Source organism: Cyphomyrmex costatus, unplaced genomic scaffold (assembly GCF_001594065.2).
Source record: "Cyphomyrmex costatus isolate MS0001 unplaced genomic scaffold, Ccosl1.0 scaffold441, whole genome shotgun sequence".
Classification (NCBI taxonomy): Eukaryota; Metazoa; Arthropoda; class Insecta; order Hymenoptera; family Formicidae; genus Cyphomyrmex; species Cyphomyrmex costatus.
This window is the reverse complement of record NW_017278652.1, coordinates 363,723-390,844: the sequence shown is the minus strand read 5'-3', so window position 1 is coordinate 390,844 and position 27,122 is coordinate 363,723. Positions and strand designations below refer to the sequence as shown.

The window sequence follows — 27,122 nt, the reverse complement described above, 5'->3', positions numbered from 1 at the left end:
TTCAGTATCTATTGACGATACAAGCGAGCAGATATAGTAAATGCACAAAGAATTTGTTCCTCATATAAAATTATTGTTTCCCAAAAATGTCATAAATTTTGTAACTTCTTAACAAAAGAGTCACGTTGAAAATACTTACGTAAATTACATTAATTTTTACAGTGCAATTTGTTAAATCAGTCTATTAAATTGGTGATCCATTTCGCCCTTTAATTTCGAGGCGCAAGCGTGAATCGGATAATTACTTGTTCTTGATTTTGTCGTTACACAATAAGAAACATTATACTTTGAAAAAAATTTCTAGTTGTAAATGGATGAATCAGAATTTTCTGGTTAAGTTTATTAGAATTCTAGTTGAGATAATTACAATTCTGATTGATTAAATATTTCTGGTAAAATCTACCAGAACTTTTATTTTTATCAGAATACTTATATATCATTCTGTGTTAATAATTATTTATCAAATTCCGCTATACCAATCCAAAGCTTGGAGTTTTAACTAATAAGAGAAAGGAAGAGGGAAGGAATAACAACCTCGTAAAAATAACCAGGATTTATTTGACCCGAATGATGGCACCCTGTGAGGGTCTCTGCCTAAAGTACAGACAAACTGCTACCTTATAGTTCGACGTTCGATCGTCAAAGGATAGAGGAAGAAAACCTTGATCAAAAATTACCTCCAGGTTGAGGGTTGAGGGGAAGGATTAGTGATCCATCATTTGTAAAAACAGTAGCTATTAAAAACCCTAAATCTAGCTTCGGAGCAATGGAGTAATAGAAGAGAATGGAATTTAAGCATCGAACAGCGACGCAAGCACTTATATTTATATATAAAATTATATATCAATCAGAACTTTAGTTATTTTAATTAGAATTCTATAGTAGTTTTAACCAAACAATTCTGATTCGTCCATATTTTGCACCAAAATTGTTATTAATCCAACCAGATCATTTTTCTCGGCGCACGTTTTGTTTGTGTACTATTTTAAGATTAAAATTTACAAGAAAATTTACTTTTTATTATTTTTTTACTATAGTAAAGAAAAATTCGCTTCGGTCTACAGCGACAGGCAATCGCGTATTTCGTTTTGGTAGTAGTAAGTCTTGATGAGAACTCGTTTTCTGCGCGCACTGCAAACTCTCCGACAAGGAGTCTGCTTCACAAGAAATCGCACAAACGCGTCGTGTCGACGTTTGGAATCTCTCTCACAATATTCAAGTGCGCGGGTACTAAAAAAGGGCTCGGCGAAAGGGTGGCCGTGCGAGATGTATCGCTCAGGAAAGGACTCGGTAACCAGACGAGTTACGAGTGCTACGGCGAGTCTGACTGAAAGTGAAGCCGAGGTGTATCCGCGCGTGGCGGAAGAGCTGCGAGATATTAAAAAATCAGGAAGCGGAGTCTAATGAGAACGACCGGCACCAGGAAATAATGTCATGTGACGGGGGGGCGTATTAACGACACTCTTTTTTACACTTTCTCGGTTGTGGAAAGAACGGTTGGCAGAATCTCTCATCGCGATAAAAGAGCTATAGCAAGCTAAAGTGAAATGAAGATGGAAGATACGAAGATAGGAAAAGTTAAACGTGACATGCAACTGCGGGTCGAGCAAAATGTATTTGAGATTACGGAACGTTCTCGAAAGTATATTAATGAGTGTAAAGTGTACAAGAAGTGTAATTAGAAGTAACAAATGATGCTTTTAAAGATTTGTCGCAGTAAGCGCCAAATTCTGCAATTGGAGCGCAAAATTAGCGATGACGCGTTATCGCCCAGTTCGTCGCTATCTACATTGCTTGCATAACTCCCATCGCTGTTCGCGGCCATTATAATTAATTGAGTCGTTGGCGTCAGCAATCGGAATTATTCACTCTGAATGAAGTCTTGATTAATTCGATTGTGCATGCGCGTTTTTTTTTTATTGTCGTCAGTTTGAGCGACTAAGATTCTTTGATGTACCGAACTCATCTGCTCGTTATTTCCCGTTTCCTTACAAGCTAAAGAGAGAGATATATAAAACTTTCGTAATTTATATCCTTCTCAAATTTGAAAATGTCAGATTAAATTTTAACGCCAATAATCCTTATCGAACATTTACAAGATATGCAGTACAATTGTTTAAAAAAAAAAACTAATGATATCAACATAAATACTAGTGAGATATAAAAATTCTAAGAAATATTAGCCATAAATGCATTCACGGATTTATGAGATTTGATGAGTTTTTTTTAAATTTAATAATTTTTTTTCGATTAAGAAATTTCCATATATTTTTATAATTATTCTTGTTTTCGTTAATTTAAATTTTTTCTACCATTTCTTTTATAATTAGCTATCAAAAGAAATCTTGTTCGCACATATTCAACTTTGACTGTACAGTCAAATATTGTAACCAATAAAACGAATATTTATTTATTTTTAATTTTGATTTGTTATATATTCATTATTCGATTTTAATTTTTATATAATGAACATATAACAATAAGATAAAGATATAAAATCAATAAGACAAGGATATAATATTGATATTATCAATCGTACCTATAATAACTTTTATGAATTTCATATTTTACTTTTATGCTTTTGAACTTGGAATGCTTTGGAATCTGAAATTGAGTATCTGTTATAACATTACGTTTAATGACTGAAGAGTAATTAGCGTATAATTGAAAGTATAAAAACTGCAAAAAATGCATAAAAATTATTTCCATATATATTTATATTTATTTATTCCATTATGCACATATCGGTTATTGTTTATTTATTAACACTGCAGATTCAGTAGATGTGAACATCTTCACAGATTTCTTCCAGAGCTTTATTGATAAATATCGATTCCGAGAAGTTCTCAACATCCATCCGATATGGATCCAAATATCAGTTTCACGGGCGCACGAGTCCGAGATTGAGACGGGCGCCGGAATCGTGAGCTATTTTCGATCTCCTATCAAAATCAATGGGGGGAACAAACTCGCGCGTGTTCCAGTCACATTCGAAGACCGTTCATTCTGAAAACCGATGAGGCGTGACGGAGGCGACCGATGGATTGCTAGATCTCCATGGCCGATGCCGAGAGGCTCGTTTACTGTCCTCTGTCCTCTGACCGGTTCCAGGATCGAGATACCGATAACACGGATGATCGATGCCGGACTACACGGACTGAAAATCGTCGATGACAGTGCGACGGTGTCGAACATCGACGTCTCATTTACTTCGTCGAATGCAACGGACGGCCCTTCGTGCCATCAGTCGTGTTCTCGTGGATTCTTCGCAGGATAAGAGACTGCCAGAAAAAACACAGTGGGGAGGAAATCTTCCTGAAGGCTGCTTTTTTCGAAACACGACAATAAAACAATGAACAAATATGTAGGAATAGTATAGATTTTCTTGGACAAAATTGCAAACGTTTCTTTAATTAAAGAGGAATTAAAGTTTAATGGAAGGAAATTAAGAGAATGAATAAATAAGAAAGAGCGAATAGTGAAAAATACGTAGACAATTTACCTGTCTCAAAATTTTTACACGAAAAGAGTAATTTTGTCGAAGTATCTAAAAATTTGGATACAAACTTGAAAATAATTTTGTTGGACTATCGAAATGATTATGTTTGGACTCTCAGCATAGTCAGCAATGTTCTAAAAAGTTTTGATATTTTACCAACTTGAGCGTCCTAAACAATTATTTTGGTGGTTTAACAAAATTATTTTTTTCAAATTGGTATCCAGCTAAATTTTTAAATAACACAACAAAATTGTTCTGCCCTGTGTCAAATATTTATCTAAAATCAACTATATAAACGAGCAGTTTTATTTTTCGAAAGTAACGCGGAGCTTATATTGGTTGCGAAGGGTGTCCGTCTCTCTCGGTCGTCGCAGATGACGCCATAGTGCCGTTCCTTTTATCTGCCGTCGTCCTTTTTTGGAATAGAAATTCAACGAATAATCGCGCGTTGAAATCGCATCGGCGCGCTCGCTATGCGTCCTGAATGCAGCACGATGCATATTGCATGGCCAAAGGAAAGCCGTTCGCCACAGCCATCGCCGCTTGCGTCGCAATCCTGTGTGAACGCGCGGAGTTCTCTTAGAAATCAGAACGCGGGGCGACGTTCGTGAAACAACATTTATATAGACCTTTTTTTACAGCTCTCGACGAGTAGACAGGAAATCGTAGTCCGAACAACAAATAAAATCTCAGCTGGAGGCAAATAAATAAATCATTTGCTTGATCGAGACCTCTTGTTCTCTCTCTCTCTTCCTCTCTCGACTACCAGGTTTAATGTATCATAAATTACAGCTATTATGTTGTAATTGATATTAAATTCATCCATTACTTCTGTCATTAGTCGCTATAAAAATCGTTGAAAGAGCGTATATTTGCTCATTGTTGTCGAAACTACCTCGGTTTTTTGCTTCTTTTATATTAAATCTGTCAACTCGTGTCGCAATTCTTTTGTAGAACAAAAAGGAGAGATATCATAATAGACCGGGCAGTAGGATGTTTATGATATCCCATAACGAACGCTATAGTTATCAGCCTCTAGTGGAAGGAAAAATACTATCATGGCAGTACAGAATTTCTCGTCTGTGCTCGACGAGGATAATTTACGCGGATTTGGTATTTACTTAGTCTTGCGTAATTTGGTTCGTCCATGCGGAATATAATTCCAGCTTTAACAGACGCATCGCATTTTCATAGCTCCGTATAATCGAGCCATTAAATCGTCGACACCACAACATGGTCCAGAAGAAATCCAACGAATGTCGCCAGTTTGAATGAAGAAAACCCATAAATAAGACGGAAAATATGAATAACGGGCGGAAACTCGTTTTCATAAAGCTATCGAGGATCGACTTGATTTTATGTTAATAATATATCTGTATTTATTCCCCGATATTCCGTGAAATTCCAAGCAGATTTACATTCTAAAATTGCAGTGAATGAGAGACAGTGTTATAGGCTCGCGATTTAAATCCTTTCCTTCGACCAATTTAAATTATATACTGTATTATGTTGAAACGACTTTATATGTTTCTTTTTTTTTTTACGCGTACAAATGGAGCGTTGGAATATTCCGCCATTATTGCCGGTCAATGAATCCATGCCTACCGGTTGACCAACTGGTAAGACAGGACGGACAATGTGGGCACCGGTTTTTGTTAGGTGAAATTCTGGTTCACCATCGTTGGTTTGCACGCCATCATGCGACTTTCCATTGCGTCTCCTTCGTGGAAAGTTTCAGACTCTGTTGTCGAGAGCTAGTTCTGTGAACTTCGCGAATAGAAGAATAATATGCAATTCCAGGTCCAGTTTTATATCCAAAGGAAAAACGACATTAAACGAGATACAGGTTTTCTGTACAAAAAAAAGTTACGCGCAGGAACTTAATGCTCTTTTAATTAATCGTCATTAATATTTCCAATATAAAATCTCGCAAAAACTCCCATTTATAATTCAGTCGATATAGCTATACATTTTTTTCAATTTAAATATCCATACCGCGGTAACTTTGAGAACACGTTAATCGCAAATGAAACCTTCAAGAAAACTGACGATAGGGAAAATGGAGAGGAAATGACGTAGGGGAAATACAAACACATACAGACACACGGCGTATATTGTCAAAATATATTCAATGAAAAAATGATGTTGCAAAAGTTGGACAATTCTTCCGCATCGTTACAAGGAGGACTAATATTGTAGTAGGAGCAATAATAACAGTAGTGTCCTGCGTATCCTCATTTACTATTACTTTTACCTCTCGCCTAGAGAAGCACGACCGCTACCGAATGCAATTAATAGGGCCCTACAACCTATAACGGTGCCTTAAAAGAAACGCGCGAGGAACGTCCTTTATTTACAGTGATAACCATGGAGTTGCTTCTTTATAGGTTTGTCGCGGTCTGATCTTGAGCAATATTGTACAATTACAATAACGCGCGTCCGCAGCTCGGTTTTCCTTTTATAAATAATTAATATTATCCTCTCGTCAAAATCCAGCGTTTCGCTCGAGCATTCGATGAGTTTCAATTAATCTCCAAAAGTGCGTTTATTCAATTTTTACAAATATCTGTTTTTTTTTTCGGGGAAAATACGACACAAATAATTATAAGATACAATCAGAAAGATGTCAATCTCGATTATTTCGATCGACCAGCATACAAAACGAATGGTTTTGCTAAAGTATTTAAAATTTTTGTTGACTACACACGCAGATCTGAAAATAATTATTCGATCATCCGAAAGCTCAAGCTGTAAAAAGTTTTGACATTCTCTAGCAATCAATATTTTACATAATTATTCTGATAGTCCAACAAAATTATTTTCAAAGCTATATCTAAGCTTTTTTGATCAGCAAAACCGTTCCTTTCCTGCAGTAGCCAATTTGATCCTAATAATCCTAATTGTTATTCGATTCGAAATTTCCTTGGTTCGTATTCGCAGGTCCAATGTACTTGATTGATATATTTTTGCTTAAATTTAAAGTAATTGAATACATTTTAGTTATTTTAAAAGTCCGAGAAATATATAATCACATGATTCAAAATTATCCCACATAGAGTTTTACAATCGGCCTAGGATTGGGCCATTATTACTGGTTGCCACAGATACTGGCGCAATACTAAGTACCGAATGATAACTTAGGCTTAGTACTACCAAATGGTAGTAGCCCAGTTATTTTAGCCAGTCATTGGCCAGTGGTGGCCCTGGCAGTACTGATTGACGGAACCTGTCCGTCAGTTGACGCAGTCGTAGCATTGGGTAAGCGTTTGTTCCGTTGTAACTGTTGACAACCCTAAGTGGGATGTAAGGTTGTGTAAAAAACATTTATTGTAAACAATTTTTTACAACGTAGTTGAAAGAAATATATCTGAGTGTAAATTCGTGAATATTATGATTAAAGAATTAAAAAAATGAGATTTTTAAACAGGAATGACAAGATACGCATACGGCGATGTTAAAAGTATAACAGATAATCAATGACTCAATAAATCGTTTCGCCGACCAATGTAATAATCAATGTCCCCCTCAAACGTAATTGAAGGACCGAGAATTTCTCTCGTTGTTAGACGACAACTGTTCGAGGACTCGCGAAACGCAGAATTTTCACAGCACTGGTAATGTTCGCGATTCTTAATTAGACTTAGGCGAATAAATAAATCTCGTTCACTAATTACATTGCCCTCAACGAACGACTTTAGTGTTTCGCGACGGAGCGCCGCAATTCGAGCTACAATAAATACAACGATTTTATCAATAAACAGATTTACGCGTTAATGCGTCAAATTTTACATATATCGTCTTGATTCGAAGCGAAGACCTCGAGAAGTTCGTTTTATAACGAACGATAACGAGAAACAAGCATTTTACCCGTTTCGTCCATCAAAAGAGGACTCGCAATTCGACAGGAGAAAGTCGGCGATCTCAAAAAGTGCACTCCTCGAGTCTTGCTCACGATCGGTCTTCGCTAATCCGCTCGCAAATTTCTGTTCGCGGAAAAGTTACACCTCTTTCCTTTTTACACGCTCACCAACTATTCACAATTCATCGTTTTCACGCACTCGCCAGTGATTCACTCACGTGAGAAACCGTCCGTAAGGGTGCACGTCCCAATACCGATGTCCCGTTGCAGGACGAGGATGTCCGACGCGCTAGCTAGAAAGCACGGACTCGGACATCAAGGATCACGCGCAATCCAGGGACGCCAAGGACGCAGGACTGTGGGGACCGCCGAGCATGAAGGGAGGACTCATTGGTGGCCCGCCACTTCCGGTGCTGTTCCCGTAGAGCTCAAGGTCGCCGAGACTACCGCCGTCCACTCCGCCATCGCACTTGTCGGACTTGCCCTCCTGCTTCAGTACCATACGCCGCCATTTTGCTCGCGCGTTCTGGAACCAGACCTGAGAACAAGACGAGCAGAGGGTTTCGGTCGTTACGTACGACAACTTTAGTTGAAGTTCGCATATGAGCTCGCAAAATTCTCAATTGAAGGAGAAGGAGAAATATAATTAATGTAAACAATTAATTACAGACTTAATGTAAACGTTTTTAGGAACAATAAAATGTGTTGCATTCATAACCCTCTCTCTCTCTAAACTATAAAAATTATAAAAACTATTTTAAACAAGAAACATGTTATAAAAAACGCAATTAGTATTTTTAATTCAAGATAGTTTCAAAGGTATTCATTATTTTTAAAATTTTTATAATAAAGAAGAAAAATATCTACTTGACTCTTTAATGAAGAAAGCTATTTTGTTACCTTCATCCTTCAATTAAGAGCAAACCAAGTAACCTTAGAAAATCGTAGCACAGAAAAATTTTATAAATAGCGTCAAGTGTGACCGGATATGAGATGAAAGATATTGATCATGACATTAATGTGACAGTAATATTTTTGAAAAAAACGAAATAAAATTCAACCAAAAATTAAGTAAAAAAGGAATTTTAGATGAAGACAGTATTTTCATAGATTAAACAAGAAAGAGGGAATGCATTTAAGACTTTGTTTAATTCCGTGAAGAAGATTGAAAAAATATGTTTATTCTAAAACGTTTTTATGTTACATAATTTGAAGTAATAGGTTAAAGGCGCGTTAATGTTCATCATCCGATGAAACGTACGTTTTTGTTTGCGACAATAAAGAAACTATAAAAACTGTACACCTAAGAGTTTTAAAATATATACTATATTTAAAGTATAAAATACTTTACTACGTTACAGTGATCGACAGAGGGAGGTTCAAAGTTTTCGATCTCAAATTTAAAATTTCATTCAGTATATCCAATCATAACGGATTGTACAATCGTCTAAAAATTTTCGCTTTGGATCCAAATGACCCGTTGCTATAGTCGAGAGATAACGTTATTTATGCCATGCAGGAAAGAATTCATGAACGCCTTATGCATCCACAAACGCGCAGCGTTAGATAAGAGTTCCTCTTCCTATTCACGTGCACTCGCACACAGACACGCGTGCGCGCCTTCGCGAAGCTTCCTCTATATTCGCGATAGATGAAAGACGATGCGATCCGACGTCGCCATTTTCAAGACAGTCTCCTCCCCCGCGGACTTCCAACGAAAGAACTCGCGGACCGACTACTCGTGCGTGTCCCCCCTCGAATGCGTGAGTTCGCGCGCGCGCACGTGTACACCGGTTATCTGTGTGCGCGCGCGCGGCGAGCAAGTATTCGTGCGTTTCGCGATCAATATCAAGCAAGATGGCGACCAAGAACCCTACGAATACAATAGCGACCACCTCCAACCCTCTCCTTCGGCTCGACGAATGGGCGCAGAATCGAGGCTATGTAACAACTGGAATGATTGTTATGCGGAAGATTGGAGGAAACATGGCGATGATTTTTGAACGTCATTTTTGCCAAATTCTGCTTTTTAAAATTGCGTTTTGCTTTATTTTAAAAGAAGTGATAGTTTCGTTACAAAGATATGCATTAAGAATTTATTATCAGATTTAAAAATTTGGAACTCAGAGAGAGAGAGAGAGAGAGAGAGAGAGAGAAAATAAGATGAAATAAATATATAATTACCCTTTATATTTCAATAATTATATTGTTTATTTTAATAATTTTTTAGAATCAATTTTTTTCTACACCACTAAAAATAATCTGAATTTATGTTCTTACAATGGTTTAGCAGTGCACGAAAGTCACTTCCTTTTATTTCTTTATGCACTGATCAACTTTTGCCATGGAAATTGAGATTTAATTTTGAAAATAAAACACAATCATCGATAATCATTTTTAAATCAAGAGTAATTACAAAATAAATAATAAAATAATAATTTTATTTTATCCCCTTTTTTATCCTCCGGTCAGAAACTTGGATTTTATTAGATACGTATTAATAAATATAATATAATTAAAATTAAATATAATTAAATTATATTAAATAAAATATAAGTGAAATTAATATAATTAAAATTTGAAAGACATTAGAATTGTTCTTCGTAAATAATGATTTAATATATATCAAGTTCTTTACGTTTTAAACTTTGTACTCCAGGTATTTGATCTCCAGTGGTTAAAAATTACAAAAGTGGAATCTCTCTGAAATCTTGCGTTATGAGACTCCGAGAGTTTAAAGAGCTTTAGGATTTCAAAGAATATTTATATTCAAACTTCTGTATTTCGGAGTTTTAATTGCGTAACTTTAAGTCTTTAAGTTCTTACAGTCTCGCATTTGATCTTTACAACTAAAATTTGACATCAGGTATTGAATGTATATTATTTATAAAGAGCCCAACCAAGAACAGAAAAGAATCTCGCCTGACCGAAGCTCCTCGTTTCCACGCCAGTGCGTTTCGCCTCGCCTCATTTACCTTTAAATCGTCAGTATCTCCCGCGCCCGATCGTTCTCCCTTTTCATCCGCGCGTCTATGGCACGCTTTACAAAGGAACGCGCGCGCGAAACTTTTGTAACAACCTAATAATTTAACGGTAGTGGGTTAACGAGAGCGAGCCGGCGCGGGTCCGACGTTACGACGCAGCTTAGCTGTCCGCCGGGGGGTTTTGACTGTCTCCGGATTGACGCCGGCTCGTAATTACGGAGAAAGGCCGCAGCCTCTCGTCGACGGAAATATCGCTTCGTTCCGCGCGGTTCTTTTAACTTCGCAGCCACGCCGTACGCGCTGCACTAATTGGGAGAAGCGCGTGTGTCTACGCGTGACTCGCGTACGTGAATATTTTTATAGGGCGCACCCTCCCGAAATGTGAGAGAGGCAAAGGGACCGAGAGCGAGAACCACCGACTATCCATCTTTCGATTTTTCTTTTGCACTCGTTATTTTTTTCATGGTAATTTATATACATAATAAGGTCTATATATAATAAGTTAACCAACCAGTGAATTTTATCCAATTCTACACAAAACTATAGTCGTACCGAATGTAATTTAAAGCACACGTACATTTACGATACAAAGTTTTAAAAATTCCATATATTTTTAGGATACATTTAAAATATTGTGCGAAAAGAGGGCTCTAAACATTCAAATGTTTGAAATTTCATCTAATTGCAAGAATTTATATAAATTTATAATTTAATTGTACGCGTACAATTAATAAGTGATTATAATTAAAAAGTACAATATGTTTTGTGTCAGAATTAAATGTGATCAAAGTCGCAATTACATCAGCGCATAAGTACTTTCGAAGCTATAAACGCGACACGGTTAAGAGCTAACGAAATCGAAATGAGGAAATTCCAGTTTCAACATCGCGTTTTAACTCGCATTGAGAGAAAACGCGGAATTGCGAATCGCACGAGCCGAACAGTCTCTATTTACCTGCAACACCCTTTTCGGCAAGCCAGTTTTCTGGGAAAGCTGCTTGAGATCCTTCGCATCGGGATTGTGATTGACTGCGAAGTAACTCTTCATCGTCCTTAACTGGTGATGCTTAAAGCTCGTTCTCATTCGCTTCGTCCTGCTGTTGGAGCCGGGCATGCCGGGGGTCCCGGGGCCTCCTCTGCCGAAGGGCATGTCTATGTAATCCGCGTTTAGATCTGCAAAATAAATTCGGAAACGGAATAAAAGATACAGTCAGATTTGAATCAGATCGAAAGTCAGAATTTTTCGTCTAACGTGTCTGTTTAACGAATTTATCGTAAACATGTACACAGAATGGCTTTGAAAGTTCCGGCTAGATTTTAAGATTTTATGGAAAATTTAATTTTAAATAGACCCGTGTTTATAGAAAACTTTTTTCGTTCGGAGAATTAAATTTCTTATAAAATCTCAAAGTCTGATCGGAACATTCTGATTTACTTTATATAGTAAAATATTAAAAACTATCTTATAGACATAGAGATTCGCTAGTTTGGAAAAGGAATCAAAGGAATTAGATATATGAATTCGTGTTTTATTCTGCAGAGTCAATTTGTTCGAACTTAATCTCGCAATGTCGACAGTATCATCGTTGTAGACATAGACCGGCGTGGCTGCGTGAATGAGGTGTCGTGCCTGTAAACTATTTGCTGCATAGAGCTGTAATTGGCCGCTGTATCCACCAGCTTTCGCATACGCTGTTTCCCTTCTCCTTTCCCTCCTCTAATCCGCCTCTTTGCACTCGAGAAACTAATGAGCTGTGATACGCATCAAACAGCGTTAGAACTCGCTTCCGTCGCGTTGCGGCTCAGCGTGATCGCTCGTACTCGAAACCGTGCCTAGTCGATAACTCTATCCGAGAATCACGGACTACACGACGCATCCGAGTAACGTGAGATGAGAAATGGCGAACGGAGGATCTTTGATAGATTTGTGAAATAATAAATTATCGTTACTAAAATAATTTTCAGAAAATTATTTCTTCAATTTTCTTCCCAATTTCGATTGTATAGTTGTCCCTTCGGACTCTCTTCTCTTTCCCAGTTAGAATATCGCGGGAACAAATTGCGCTTTTAGTGTAGCAATATAGCGACACGAAACTGCAGCTCGTTATTCAGTCGACCGTATAATACCGTGGCTTCGCTTATTAAACAATTAATACAAGCGATTTGTATGAACGATTTGTTTGTGCGCGAGACCGCACGCTGCGAACTACAACTATAACTCAGGTGTTACTAAACACACGGCCATTTATCTCGCCTCAGAAGCGTGGTTCGTCGCGGCCCTTAGCAACGGCCGTAAAAAATTGCCTGCATGATCCACGATAGATCAGAGAGCAACTTGTGCTGTACCGGGCGATCACCTGCGCGCCGCTACAATCCTTTTTCACGACGACACGGCGACATCGAGCGCGGCCTCCTCCAGAGCGAGAACGAGCGGAAAAAGGAGCACGGGGAAGAGGTGGCAAGTAGAAGTTTGGTCGAAGCCAGCTGGTACCACCAAACCTTCAGCTTGTTTTCCCACGATCGGTCTCGACAATCGGAAATTGAGTTCTCTCATAGCCTAACCGGTGTGCCGCCCACGCGTCGCGTACGCGTTTCGATTCGGGAATTTATGTCGCGCCGACAAATTTTATCAGGCTTCGGTGGCAAGCGTCGCGCGCCCACGCCCGCCCATAAATCACGTCAGGTCGGTCGCATGCGTTCCCCCAGCGTGGCGCGCGATAGAAGGTTGCCTTTCGAGAGAATAACGTATCTAGACTTCACGATCGGTAGACTACACTCTTGTACCCCATTTCAGACTCGCGAATAATCTTCCAAATTGCAGGAGTAATTTTCAAAATTTTAAAATTTCGAAAATTACGTCGAAATCATTGAACGTTACGAATCATTTCTTATCTTAAATAATGTCTTCAAATGCTAATGCGGAATCCTCCTGATTACGGATTCTAAAACGGATCTTAAGACGGTTCTAAATATAAAATTCGACTATGAATATCGCTCTTAGGCATTTTCGATCTTTGGAACTTTGACGCCGCAGAGAAATGTTATTGATTCTTTTCGCATTTCTGCTGGATTGTCACGGAATCTCGCAGTGACTTTTTGTTAAATAGTATTGTGAAAATGGTGGAGTAGTCGTGAGAACGGAGAATATTAAGTTTGAATCGGCTTCGCTATACTTTCTCCAGAATCATTAATAATAGTCTTCTTGTCACGTTATACGCGTATATCTGTAAATAGTAAGTCGTCGCTTGATTTTGTCCCGGCTGTTTTCATCGTGTGTTTTACTGTTGGAGATCCCACGCTACATCAGGTACAATTTAGAAAATTTACACTCACCAAGACTCGCGGTCATAGCCTCAAGATCCTTAGGCTTCCTCTTCCTAGGTCTACCCTTCTGCCTAGGCGGTGGGACCACGGCGGCGGCGCCATTGAAGTAGGGTACCTTCGGGGGCGAAGAAGCGTCGGGTACGGAGGGCGTGGAAGGTTGTAGTGGCACCGGACTGACGTGACTATGCGGGTGCTGGGGGTGCATCGAATGATGAGGGTGCGGTGGCGCGTGATGATGATGATGGTGATGGAGGAACTCGGGCGAGGGGAAAGGTTGACCGGGGTAATGCGGCCCGGGTGGGTAGACCGGGACCGGCGGACTCTGGGCCGGATGCAGTTCGGCGCCCATCTCGTAGTGCAACCGACAGAGCACGGCGCCGTCCCTCATGCCAAAGTGGTCACCCTTCGTCAAGAGCACGGCGCACGCCGCACACGAAAAGCAGCGCACGTGGAAAACGAGCTCGCGCGCGCGCATCACCAGCTCGGACGCGAGGATCGCCGCTTGGCAGCGCGCGCACCGCTTCATGCTGCCGAACATCCTGCGAACATACAACGGAAGAGATCAATATTATATTGTAATGCATACCGACTAGACTGCGCGAATCATATCAGACGATCATTGATATTGTAATAGGTCTAGAATAGCAGTAAATAGTTAGCAATACGAAGTCTTTCAGATCAAGATATATTGTGTCTACGCTTCACACATAAATGATAAGTAGGAATTATTAAAAGATTAAAGTAAATCCGGATTTACAATGAGGTAGTCGCGGTAGTCCCAAGTCTTATCGGTGAAGTTGGCCAACAGCCAACTTGTACGACTGACAATATGACTACCGATTTTTTCAACACTAATCAAATTCAACTTTTTTCTTTCCCACAGACGAGCCAACTGATGATTCATAATTCACTTAAGATAAACTTAAAATTTCCGACTACCGATTTATTATAGGCCTGGCGTAAGGAAAGGTTGATTCGAAGAAAGACTGAGAGTCACAAGACAGATAGAGTTAAGAGATAAGTGATACAAAGAGCGTGTATTATAGAATTATTCAGAACAGATTTCGATCGCAATTATTAAATTATTCCCTTTTCTTTGTATTTTTGAGGAAAAATGGATTGAATAATTCCATTTCGATCTGTTTCACGATAAATGCCCAGATTGGAGGGACTTAATTGGCGAATAAAAGTTAAGAGTTAAGATTGAATGAATTAATAACGAGGGACCGTCCATATAAATTAATTCAATCTTAACTCTTAACTTTCTCAAACTGTGTACAACATGTGATTCAATTCGTTGTAAAATAAATTTAAAGATCCTGATGTCATTGTTTGATATAATCACTCGTTTATCGTGACGCACGCAGCCAGAGCTTACACTTTTCACGTTTATATATTCGTTTGATTTTCATACTTGTGAATGTTGGAAAGAAATAGGCTCTCGAGGTGAGAAATATTACGACACGAAACGTTTGCCTCACGCGATCAAAGAGCGAAACAAATGTACAACAAATGTACGACGCGTACACTATTATTAAGGCTACACGCAGTGCTCCTCTCTATCTTTCAATAAATCTCCCGCGTTCAGTTAATCTAGAGAAAAGAAGGAAAGTAATCATTACGAAAATAAGCCTCATCGCGACCAGCAGTATCACGTTATTCAGTATAAACACATTCCACAATTCCGCATGTCCGACTGCTATCGTTTCGCGATATCCTCTCAGTATCAACCAATGTCCTCAATGCAGTTCCGCTAAAGAGAGGCCGCGTCGAGCGTCAAGGAAGCGAGAAAAAGACGAGAAAAAGTGAGAAAGAAAAGAAAAAACAAGAGAGAGAAAAGGAGAAGAACATACAGGTCGGCCGATATCGCGAAGGCCGGCGAAGATACGTCCGGTGGCTCCGCGCAAAGGGGGAGCGGAAGGGCGGAGAAAGAGGAATATACCGATGCACTGGGCGCCGTGACATCGCTACTGCATTAGCGGCACCCTGCAGTCTCCATTACCGGAGCCGGTCGACTATCTGGCCGACAACCACGCCGCGGCTACCTACCTACCTAACCACTTATCTCGCACCGCGCTTACCAAATATATTACCACCCCGCGCCCCTACTAAAGAACCTAGATAAAGACGTGGCCCGATCTTATAACGCCGATCCCAGAGCCGGTCCTCGCGTATACGCGTACACGCGCGCGGCCCTTTACGACGTCCCCGATATACCGGAGTAACTGGATCGGAAATGGACGGATTTTGGCGACGGGAGAAAGGACGCGATAGAAAAGCTCTTCAACCTCCGCTGTGAGTAAATCTCGTGGGCCATTAAACATTCACGTCCGAGAAATATCTGGATTTTTTTCATGCGCTAAATCTCTACCTTTTTTCCTATATACTTCATATTGCTTTTGCTGTTTCTTTTACATACACACACTTGATTCTCTGAAGCGGCAGACATCAAAATTTGTAACATAGTTATTCAAGCTGAGTCTACAAAACTCACTTAATTTATATATATTAACTAAAAGGCTAATTTCAAAGAATTAAAGTGACACCTTCTATAATCTTTTGTAAAAAATGTAGTGATCTTTCCTGCATATATTTGTCGATATGTGGGAGTTGCAGTTTTTAACACCGATTCTAAAGAGCTTATTAGTAGAGATTGTCATGGCATTGAAGATACCCTCATTGATTTACTACTATCTTCCGATCGAGGTGATGATCAATAAAATCATTTATTTGACATATATCAATTATCTGATATATGTTCTAATTGTGAATGGATTTGAATCCGGATCTTTTAGCACAAAGAGCAAACACGTAACTCAATCTCTACGATCGCCATATGAAATGACGTAACTTGTAAACAAAATTAATGTAACTTGTAAACTAATTAAGTTGTTCGTAGTAACAATAATCTAATAAAGAGATTTAATTGTATAGATCGAATAGATCTATCTCGTCATCTCAAAAGTTTAATTTAAACATCTAAATTTCACGTAATAATTTCTTCAAATTATAAATTCTGGAATTTTAAAAGTGACGTTTACGAGCTTTCGCATCTTCGACGCTAATATTTCATTTCAGGTTTTTCGGCCGTTGTTAAGCTCCTCGAACGAATTGATGGATACATTCGCGGTGTTGCAAGTGAAATTTCCACAGATCAGAGATATCGATGAAAATAAGATGAATGAAGAGAACAAAGGGAGGATGTGAATACACGAAATGCCATTCGCGATAGAATCTGCGTGATTGGAAAATAGAGAAACGTGGAACGCACACAAGGATGTGTAACACTGCTGCAACAGAATAATCTACACAAATGAAAGATTACGTAAATCAACTTAATGTAAAATACCATATGAATAAGATGAAAATTCTACGCTGAAAGTCTATTTTCGATTTCGCAACGATAATTCAGAACGAAATTAAATTACAAGGAAAAAATATATATGTAATATATGAAAAAAGATATATATATATACATATGAAAATGCGAATACACACATACGCGAATTTGGATTCCAAACTGGAGTGATTTGAAATGGCGATATTTACAAAAAGGGAATATTCTTTTTTTCGAAAGCGGAAAAAATCGTAAATTCGAAGGGCTGCTTGTGAGACCGTAACCTAATCTGGGGGAACTAACCGCAGACTAAGTATTCGCTCCTTCGAGGGTCTCTTGACTCGAGACACATTGTTATCGTTTCCGATCCTATTGACTACCCTACTCTCAATAGAACGATGGTCACGCTGGTGGAGCTGGTTTGTCTCCAACAGCGTGTAAGACCACATATTTTCATCTAATCGGATCTGTCGCGCTCTGTTCGCGCTAATCGAGCGAGATACCGTTGGTTGAAGAAAATTGAAAGTGAAAAATACGTGGCAACAGTAGACATAAAAACAACTCACTCTCAAACTACTAAAAAAATATTTTATCAAAACATATCATAGACATACATATTTTTCTAAAGGAGAAAAAAAATATTTTTCAATCTTGAGCAAAATTAGAATGGAAATAGTGTTTGTTGTGTTGACAGACAATTTATAATAATAATAATAATAATTTGAATACTAATACAGGTAAGTATGTCAAAGATAGCGCAAACAAAGTCGACTTATCATTGTGAGAGTTTTGACTAGATACATTTCCGCCACTAATCTATTGTCAACAGGTGAGATTAGCATTTTCCAGAAGAACTATAATTTACATTCTTGGGGGGCCACTACGGGCGGAAACATGAGACATGACGTGAAACAGTGCGGGACAGTCGCGATGTGACGCATAACGCGAACCAAAGCCCTCGGCAACCCAACCGTGTTACCCTCAAAATCCCATAAAACATTCTGCCCCCCTTATTTATACTTCTCTCGGTGAAACACCACACCCCGTACTTCTGCGACCCGGCCAACCAATGCAGGTAAAGCGTGTTGCCGGGGTAAAACGTTGATCGGGAACGAGGCTGAGCGAAATCCGCAGACTCTGGGCCCCCCCGTTGAACGTGACCTGGAGGCGGTTTTTCGGGACCTTTCGTCACCTCTAAGGCCCCGTCGAGCCGGATGAATGAACCGAGACCCCGGGAACGACCTCATTCGGGTCTTCATCCTCGGCTTGGGACAAGACGGAGCGGCGGGAGGGAAAAGGAAAAGAAGGAGGGAGGAACGCCCGCAGAGTTTTACAAGATGCGCCATATGCGATACATTATTATACAATGCGGGAGAGAGGCACGCTCTAAGCGCGCCACAGTCACCCTCCTCCGAGGGGGAGAAAAGAGCGGCGGAAATCCTTTATGGAACTCGCGCCGGGCGCGGCGGACCGCTCGCCGCGCGTTCGCACACTCGGACGTCACCACGTGGACTCGCCTTGCCTCTTTCTTCTTTTCCTCTTTCGCGCCTTTTCTTCTTCCGGTCCCGAAAGAGAGAGGAAGAAAGAGAGCCGCGGCCGCTCTCTTTTCTCTTGTTCTTCCGCGGGAGAGAGACAGATTTCTTCTGATGCCGCGGGATCCAAAAGTGCAAAAGTAGGTATAACGTGACGTGCGTATCGCGCCAAACGACTTCCTTGTTTTCCTTCGGCGAGAGAAACAAAGAAGCACACTTGCTACCGAGAAGCCGATTTCTCACGGCGCGGCCGAGACTCGCCATTTACTATATATAGATAACGATGTATTAGCGTTGACGCATTCGCGATGCCAGGCGAAAGGAACCGGAGTATCGATGTCATACTTAGCGTCTTTACGTCCGTGCATCTGTTTCATCCACTTTTACGTCGGCCCGTGTGTCGCCGACGCATTTCTCAAACGGCGCGCGCACATTTATTTTCGCGCGCCGCGCCGCACAATCGGGGGATCTGCCCGATTAGATCTGCGCCGCGGTTATCGTCAGATGCATTAATTACGAGTACAGCCGGGGAGAATTCCGCTCGGCAGCACTGCCACGACGGCCTTTATCGTGGAAATAATAATTTACGGCATCGGTGTCGCCAGGCAAGGCCGGGGCCGCTTAATCCCCGAACAGAAAACGGGTTGCTATGGTATAGAAATGTATCGGAGGCTGCGGCACGATACAGGGTGTCCTGAGATGCGAGATCGTTTCACAGTGCCAATTTCAGAAGCAATCTTTTCCGCGGGCAATTTTAACGTGAGATCAGCTAGGTGTCGCTCCTTGTATGTACTTATAATTTTGCTTAAACTTATAAAAAGATTGGGACGTCAATTCAGCCAAAACACATCCATCGTTACTCATAATGCATGGTGATCAAGCAGAATCACTCGATAGACCGTTGCATTATGGGTGACAGCAGGAGGCTATATGCCCGATGATGTTTACTCTGGTAATATTTATGCTTTTGTAAAAAATACTAACTATTTATCTTAATAATAATCTGACAGTTTTTATGTAAACCAGTTAGCTAAAATTTACGTCGACAATTATTTATATTATTAGTGATATTTATATCGCTTTTGTGAACATTACAAATATGATATACGAATAAATAAAATATACTTGAAATAGTAAAATTATTGGATAGCGTAATCATCGTAAAAATTCTACTGCAAAAATGTTACGCGTTTTATATCATATATATTAAATATTACATTTATCTTTTTATTAGCAAAGCTATATTTGCATTGTTTGAGCACCGCGTATATAACAACTTGCGTACGTATGGTAGATATCGCCAGACCTTCGTAGCTTTTGGACATCCAGTCGCTGACTAATACGACAGAAACACGAGACACCATAAAGTGCGTATAGAATCTGTATCAAGGTCGCTGACCAATCTCTACGCGATTGCTCGCAACGCGACATCCTCCGATTCGCGGTGTAGTTCCAAAGACTCTTTCTCTTAAAATACAGTTATTTTCAAACATATATATTTCCACATTCGCGTATTTCGCGAGAATCTGTAGGAGGGGAACATATACAAAATTTATAGGAACCTCAGGTTCCAACATTCTAAAAAATATCAATATAGATTTAATATGTACCATTTGAGAGAAAAATATCGAAGCATTGCGAAGTAAATGCTACGTACGTTTTTTTTTCGATTTATTTATTAGCTATGAAAAAATCTGATTGTGATGAAACATTTCTGTAAAATATATCTCATTAATCATAAACAATAAAATAGACCAGATAATTCTTATTTGGTAAAAATAAATAATTTGATTTTATCGTATTTAATAAAGATTTATTTCAGAGAAAAATATTATAAATATTAATAATTTCTCACAAATAAAATTATATCTTTTTCTCAATGTATACAATTCTCGCTGTTAATAATATATCATAATAACATGAACAGGAATTGGATTTAATACCGTGGTTTTAAATTCACATTATAGTAATGTTAATATGATATTAACACCAGTACGATGAAAATTATATACATAGATATCGCATGGTGTTAAATCCGCATCGAAACTTTGTAGAATTTTAGAATGAAGCGTCTCAAAAGGATTCTTTCATATCGTGAACAAGTTATTGTACGTGTACAATATATTATTTTGATATTTTTGTGTGTATTGTATCAATCCAAACCACAAAATCAAGGTTATAAGACGTCTTTCACGTAATTCATTTTTGGACGTGCGTGTTGTCTCTGAATACGTATAGCCGTTTCTATCTCCTCATTATGTTTGCGTTACTCGTAATAATCAATTTAGAAACAAACGTTCCCGTGAAGAGATCGAAGATTGTGAAAATCACTGTCAGCGAGCAACGTCGTTTAAACAGCGAACAAGACAGACGCAGTCGCATGTACAGTGTTATTAACGACACAAGCGCTCGCCCGGAAGTGCTCGGTGAAAGAACACCTGAGATGAATGATTTTCGCGTAAATCCCGAGCGACTCGTTCGACACGGCGCGGCGCTGACTCGCGCAGAGTTCGACGCGCTCGAGTTTCTTTTGCTTTCCTTCGGCCATGCTACCTCCTCGCACGTTTTATTTTATGAATAATGTAGCGACAGCCCGCGGACGTTCCAGACTAGGGCCGGGGACTGGGGACGCTTTGCGCACACCAGCGGTGGACACACGCTGCGCGTGGGACGCTCTACGTGACCGCTACCGGCAGTGCTCGCATTAATCTAGATCACGGGCGCTATATCGCTGACTGTCTTCTTATTGGCATACCACGCGAACGAGCGAGCCTTCTGCTCCCTACGGTTAATGTATTGCGAAACGTTGACGTCGTTCACGCCTATCCTCATCTTCAACGACATCTCGATTCTGTATATTATGCCAGAACTTTGAACCCTTAGAGCTGCTCGTAAGTTGGATATAGTTTCAACCGATTCTTTTAATTGGGATTATTCAGAAAACATTTCGCATTTCGTAAAAAAAGAGATGTAAATAATTTAATTAGAAAATTTATATATAAAGGTATTTTTTAATTTAATCTTTTGAAAATAACAGTTTTCTAACTAACAAAGATACAAAAAATTTCAATTTAAGTTACATACTTTTAAATTATGTACTTTAAATTACATTATATATGTTGATTAATAATTACATTAAAATTCACACATAATTTTAATAGCATTTGTGATCCAGCTTCGACCGTTATTGGCTTTGACCGTTATTGGTCTCCTTCTTCTTGTTAGTTTATTGTTTATCAATTGTACGGTCTTAAAAAGATTTTAGTATTTGTTAAAGAGTATTTAGTTAAGAGTTGGTCGAATATACATATGATAAAATATTTTGAAAAATTAAATTTTAAATACGTATCGACTTTTTTACAATCCGGTAGGATAGACCGGATACTGGATAACTGTCGGATATACGTTGCATTCCTATTCTCGAGTGCTTTGATTCTTCTATATTCATAGATCTTTTTCCATTCCGTTATTGTTTTAACTCGGCTGAGTTCTACGACTTTTAGATCTTTGCAAATATTAGCAAATTTTTTCCATTTATCATCTTATTTTTATCGCAATTTTTCAAATAATACATTGATCCTTGTTTCTTCTCGAGTTTTCGAATTCTTCGATTCTCGTAGTCTTAAATATTTACTCCATTATTGGTTTCACTCGACTGAATCTTACAGCTTGTAAATCTTTGCCTATTTCTATACCTATACTCCTCTTATGAAGAAACCAGTGTTCCATTCCTTCTTTACAGAAGAAGTCATCATAGAAATGTGTGATTCCAACTTGATCCTCTAGCTTCCAACTTAACTTACCTGCTGTATTAAATAAATAGCGATCAGCAAGAAACGATCTCGCTGCTTATATACTGCGATACTATGCCATGGCTTTACATAGAGCCAGCGGATACGTGGATTTATGCTTCCGCGATTGGAGACAATCTCGTATCATATCTCATCGGACGTTGTAATAGATGCGGGAAATTATAAAGTTGTAATTTATCCGGAATGCGCTTCTCGCGTTCGCCACTGATGGCAACTATGCATTTCAAATGTAATTTATGATTCCACCTAGTAAAAGGATAATCAAGCCTCCCTTATCCAGCGCGAACTCCACAGGACACACAAGGATAATCTTGCGAATCATTTGAAGTATTTTATCTGTAGAAACATTTCAGATTGTGTAAATACGAACCGTAGATTTTTTTCATCAGATTTTCTTCGTCGATTTGAATGAAACTCTTCGAACTTGAAGTCCGCAAAGATCCCGAGACTGAAGATGTTACATTCCAGGGATCAACAAAGCGCCAGACCCTCGCATTCCTCGCATTCGTCGTCTACTGCAGCGCCGCTTACGCAACCCGCTCGTTTACGCCATAAATCTCCGCCCCCGTTTACGGGGAACACCAAGCCGCGCGATGTAACCCGCACGTATAAGGATTACGAAGTCGCGGGCCTGTAAGTCACGCGAGCGGCAATCTCCAGCTGTCCATCTTGCGCGCGATGGCTCACAACGGTAACGCGATACTTTCGCGGGTGGAGAAGGACGGTTGGGAGGAGGGATGGTTTATGCGGTGACACTCGCGATATTCTGCTGGAGGACCCCGTCCGTCGGCTCTCGGAACTCGCAGAGGAAACGCCGCACCCCCTGCCGAGATGCGCGCCGAATCCCCCGACGAATACCGCAATGAGCGACGACCGACCGCTCGTAAAAACCACCAACGAATTCCCACCGAGACGCGAGAACGGAGTTTATGTTCGCGAGAGCCGTTCCCCCTTCCTCGGACTGAACTTTTTCGATGAATTATTCTGTGATAAGTTAAAGAACTTTTTAAAAGTATTAAAATAATAAATGAGAAAAAAGTTTTAGCGGACCACACAAGTACTTGAAAATATTGAAAAAGAAAAAAAAATGTTTTCCTACATTAATTAAATCACTTTGCGACTTGTGTTGAAGAACTTCAAATAAGAATAACAAAGTTATCAATTTTACTTTTGTGTACGGAGGGCAGCGTGTACTCCTCTGACGTAACGCCGATGGCGACATCGAGTACATGTATATTCGAGCTTGCAGTGTCACCGTTTCGCCGAATTAATATCGCAGGGGTGTCCGGTGGTGCGGACGGACAAACGGATGCTAGCGGGGCGCCATTGTACGTGAATCTGATAACACGAGCTGGTACATCAGCAACGTAAGGACCGACGTCGTTTGCTTCGGCGATGCGTAAAGCGAGACGAGGCCCCCGCGCGCGTGCAGGTGTCACCCGTACAAATACGCTCGCTATCTCTCGGGATCTACTACATCGAAGTATCGCGCCGATCACTTACGTCCTGCCATCCGTAATAAAGAGACTAGCTGTGTTCCAACTGAGCGGACATAATTCACTCGTCGAGGACTTCCAGAAGGATCCCCGCGGTGTCCTTGATGTCTTAATCAACTGACCGCCACCAAAACTGTTTTGCACCCTTTAAGAGAATTTCTACTAACATTTCTAGTATAATGCGATGCGAATTAATTGATTAACTCGATATTGGCAAGAAAATGTTTTAAGGAATTTTAAATCATCGGCGTTGGTGGATTTTGTTTAAGAAGAGAGCAAATTAGAATTGAAACTTTTGAAACCTGGAGAGAGGAGAGTAGTCGAGTGAATATGGATTATTAGACTTGTTTTGTTTTACGTTTTTATTTTTAATTAATTACTGACAAGTCATATTTAATTTATTTTAATTTTCTTTTAAAATTGCAAATTAATTCTTTAAATTTATTTTAAGTTATTAATATACTCTATAATTTTATAATATAATTAAGTTATTAATAAGTTAATTATTATTTTATAACTTTGTGATTTTATAAGGCATGTCCTTTTTTTCATAGGACTGAACTTCTTGGACTACGTTCAAAACTTCACCAGGATACACGATTCATCTTTTCCTCTCCAATGAATGTGAAAAAAAATTTAAAAAAGGTGAACAGTATAAGAAGCTCAGTCCTATGCAACGAGACATAGAAAAAGGATAGACCTATATAGTGTCACGATTAAAGAGATTTGCAATACTCGGAACTTTCAAAGCGCCAAAGTTTCGAAATGTCAAAAGGAAGGAGGCATGAAGTTTCCTCGAGTGTGGAAATTTCGCAGATACAAAACGATATTTCAATTTCTCACAGTACCAAGTTCCCGTAACTCCGCAAGGGAGTGGGGGAAGGGAAGGGTTGTCGTAAAATTTCCAAAGTATCATACTAAAGTTCCAAAGTCACGATGACGAAGAGAGGGTATAAACCCCAGCCACGGTACGATTACCGCGATCCAAGAAAAGGATCGGAGAGATACCGCGACACCGGAATGGCTACCGATGATGCATGTCCGCGCGATGCGTTACGGTGCGCGAGAGTCGCTCGACTGGTCGTTGCGCGCGTATTATATTACCCAGCTGCTCATTCCGTCGTTGTCGCGACACGTGTGTGTCGGCTGACCGAGGTCGTGACTCCGTCGTCATATTCATGGCAACGTTCCTCAACCCCTTTCGAGTTAAAGAACCTCGAAATTCTCGAGAGACTGCACGGAGATCTTAACTCCGGGGGTCTAATTCACCTAAGATTATCTTCATAAGTGCAAATCTGAAAATCTAGCCTCTGAAAGTCTACCGAGCTTTGAAATCTTCGAGAGCTGTTTGTTCGTTTTTGACAACTTTGGGACTCTTAAGTTTGAAATTAATCTTGCGTCTTTGCGAATTTATCTTGGAATATTTCAATTTTGGAAACGTCCGCGGCCCTGCGAAGTTAGTCACGATTACATTCTGAAAAGCATATTGGTTTATTTTCTATAATAATGTAGTACGTATATTCACGAATGCAGATTATGCTTATTTTAAAGAAGATATCGCGATACCGGTCCTCGGTTTTATCGGAGCAACGTGATTCTCGCGGGTATACAACGAAGGCGAGATGCTTTCAGTGAGTTGCCGGAGCATCTTAATTATAAGGGCTAAATTATGAGCGGATTCCCGGCGCTGAAATATTTGTGTGTTTACCGGCCGAGGGTTATGGCTCAATTACCACTCGTTATTTCCTTTGCGAGCCGTTGATTTAAGACGACCACTGCCTACAACGGAAACAGCATCCGGTGATCATCGCCGACGACAGAATTCGCGAGGAACTTGTTTCGCGCCCCTTTAACAAGATCCCCCGTTACTGATAACGATCAAACAGTTTCACTTTCGAAACCAAGGAGAATTCAAACACGCGTAGAATCATAAACCTCTAATAATACTGTAATAATATTGAATGATCCCGCGGTGCAACAAAACAATTATTTAGACTACTACTCATTTAAAACGTTTAAAAACAAAAAAGCGTTTGTCTAAATAAGTATTGCAAGAATACAATGGAATTATAGCAATCTGGTCAGACATCTTTGGAGATCAAAGAAATTCAGTATTAAAAATTCCAAGTGTTCCAATTTAATCTGAAGTATTCACAATTATTCAATGCATAGTAACCAACTGTCCCAAATTTCAACTCTTCGTCCCACTTTACAAAGCGTTCGAAATTTTGTTCCAAATTATGGACATGATTATGAATTATTCCTCTTTTGAATGTAAAAATAATAAGTGAAAATATAATAAGTACGAAATACAATTTTTACTAATATGTAAAAAATTTTATGGTTTTTTAATTTAAAAATCCTAGAGATATTTTATTCATAAAATACACATTCAGTAGAAAAATACAATTTTAAGAAATAAAATGTGATCTCTCGCCATTTAACGTAATTTTTTTTTGTTGTGATTTTATGTGATGTTATACATTAAGTGTTACTAATTGTTTATAAATATAATAATATATTATTTATGTATTTTGTTAACAATTATTTAAAAAATGATAATTTATTAAAAGTTAATCATGGCAATTAATATTAAATTTTTTAAATGTCCTTCTTTACCTTCTTAAGAAATTGATCACCTCAATTTAATGGCTCAAAAATAGCATAAAAGGTAACAAGACTTGAATATTCAAACATATACCGAAAAATGAAAAGAATTAAAATATAATGTTTCAAGATGAGAGAGCAACAGGGTCAAAATCATGGAAGGACCTAAAACAGCTTAAAGAATTATGACTGAAAAGATATTCCTCAATCACATTGTTCTCTCCTTTATTTCCCACTTTTTTCGTTCTTTCCGCTTCGTTCACTGACGCAACTGTATATGTACGAGGATGAGAATCGAAGCGTGTCTTTACTCTTGATCGCTGATAAATCGCGTTAATGCGTTTAATGAATGAGCAGGTACATGTTCCAGATCCGGTGGTACACACACCTGAATTCCGTGTGCCACTCGGTGCTCTTTTTTTACAGAGGGAAGTGCACCGGCCGCGTACGTTATTTACGTTAAGTGCTGCGTGAAATTAGTAACGAATAAATGCAGATAATTATAGTAGTATATATGAAGATGCAAGAATGATCGAATAACTCGCGCTGTCCACTTCGATAAAAAATTAGTACTGTGCTATAAATGACGTGCTATATGTGCCATAAAAAGAAGCCGTAGAAAAGAGAGAGAGTTTAGAAATTACACCCGCAACTTTCTGGTATCTAAGCGCA

The 27,122-nt window shown here is 39.2% G+C and overlaps 1 protein-coding gene across 1 annotated transcript in view; it reads right to left on the bottom strand.

Annotated features, from left to right (window-relative positions):
* Positions 1-7,680: 7,680 nt before the first annotated feature.
* LOC108777523 (protein apterous) overlaps positions 7,681-27,122 on the bottom strand; it is a 42,507-nt gene continuing 23,065 nt past the window's right edge. The window contains exons 4-6 of the mRNA XM_018544437.1: positions 13,676-14,205; positions 11,298-11,515; positions 7,681-7,896 (exon numbers count right to left, since the gene is read on the bottom strand). Coding sequence (XP_018399939.1) covers positions 7,681-7,896; positions 11,298-11,515; positions 13,676-14,205 — 964 coding nt within the window. The remainder of the gene's footprint in view (positions 7,897-11,297; positions 11,516-13,675; positions 14,206-27,122) is intronic.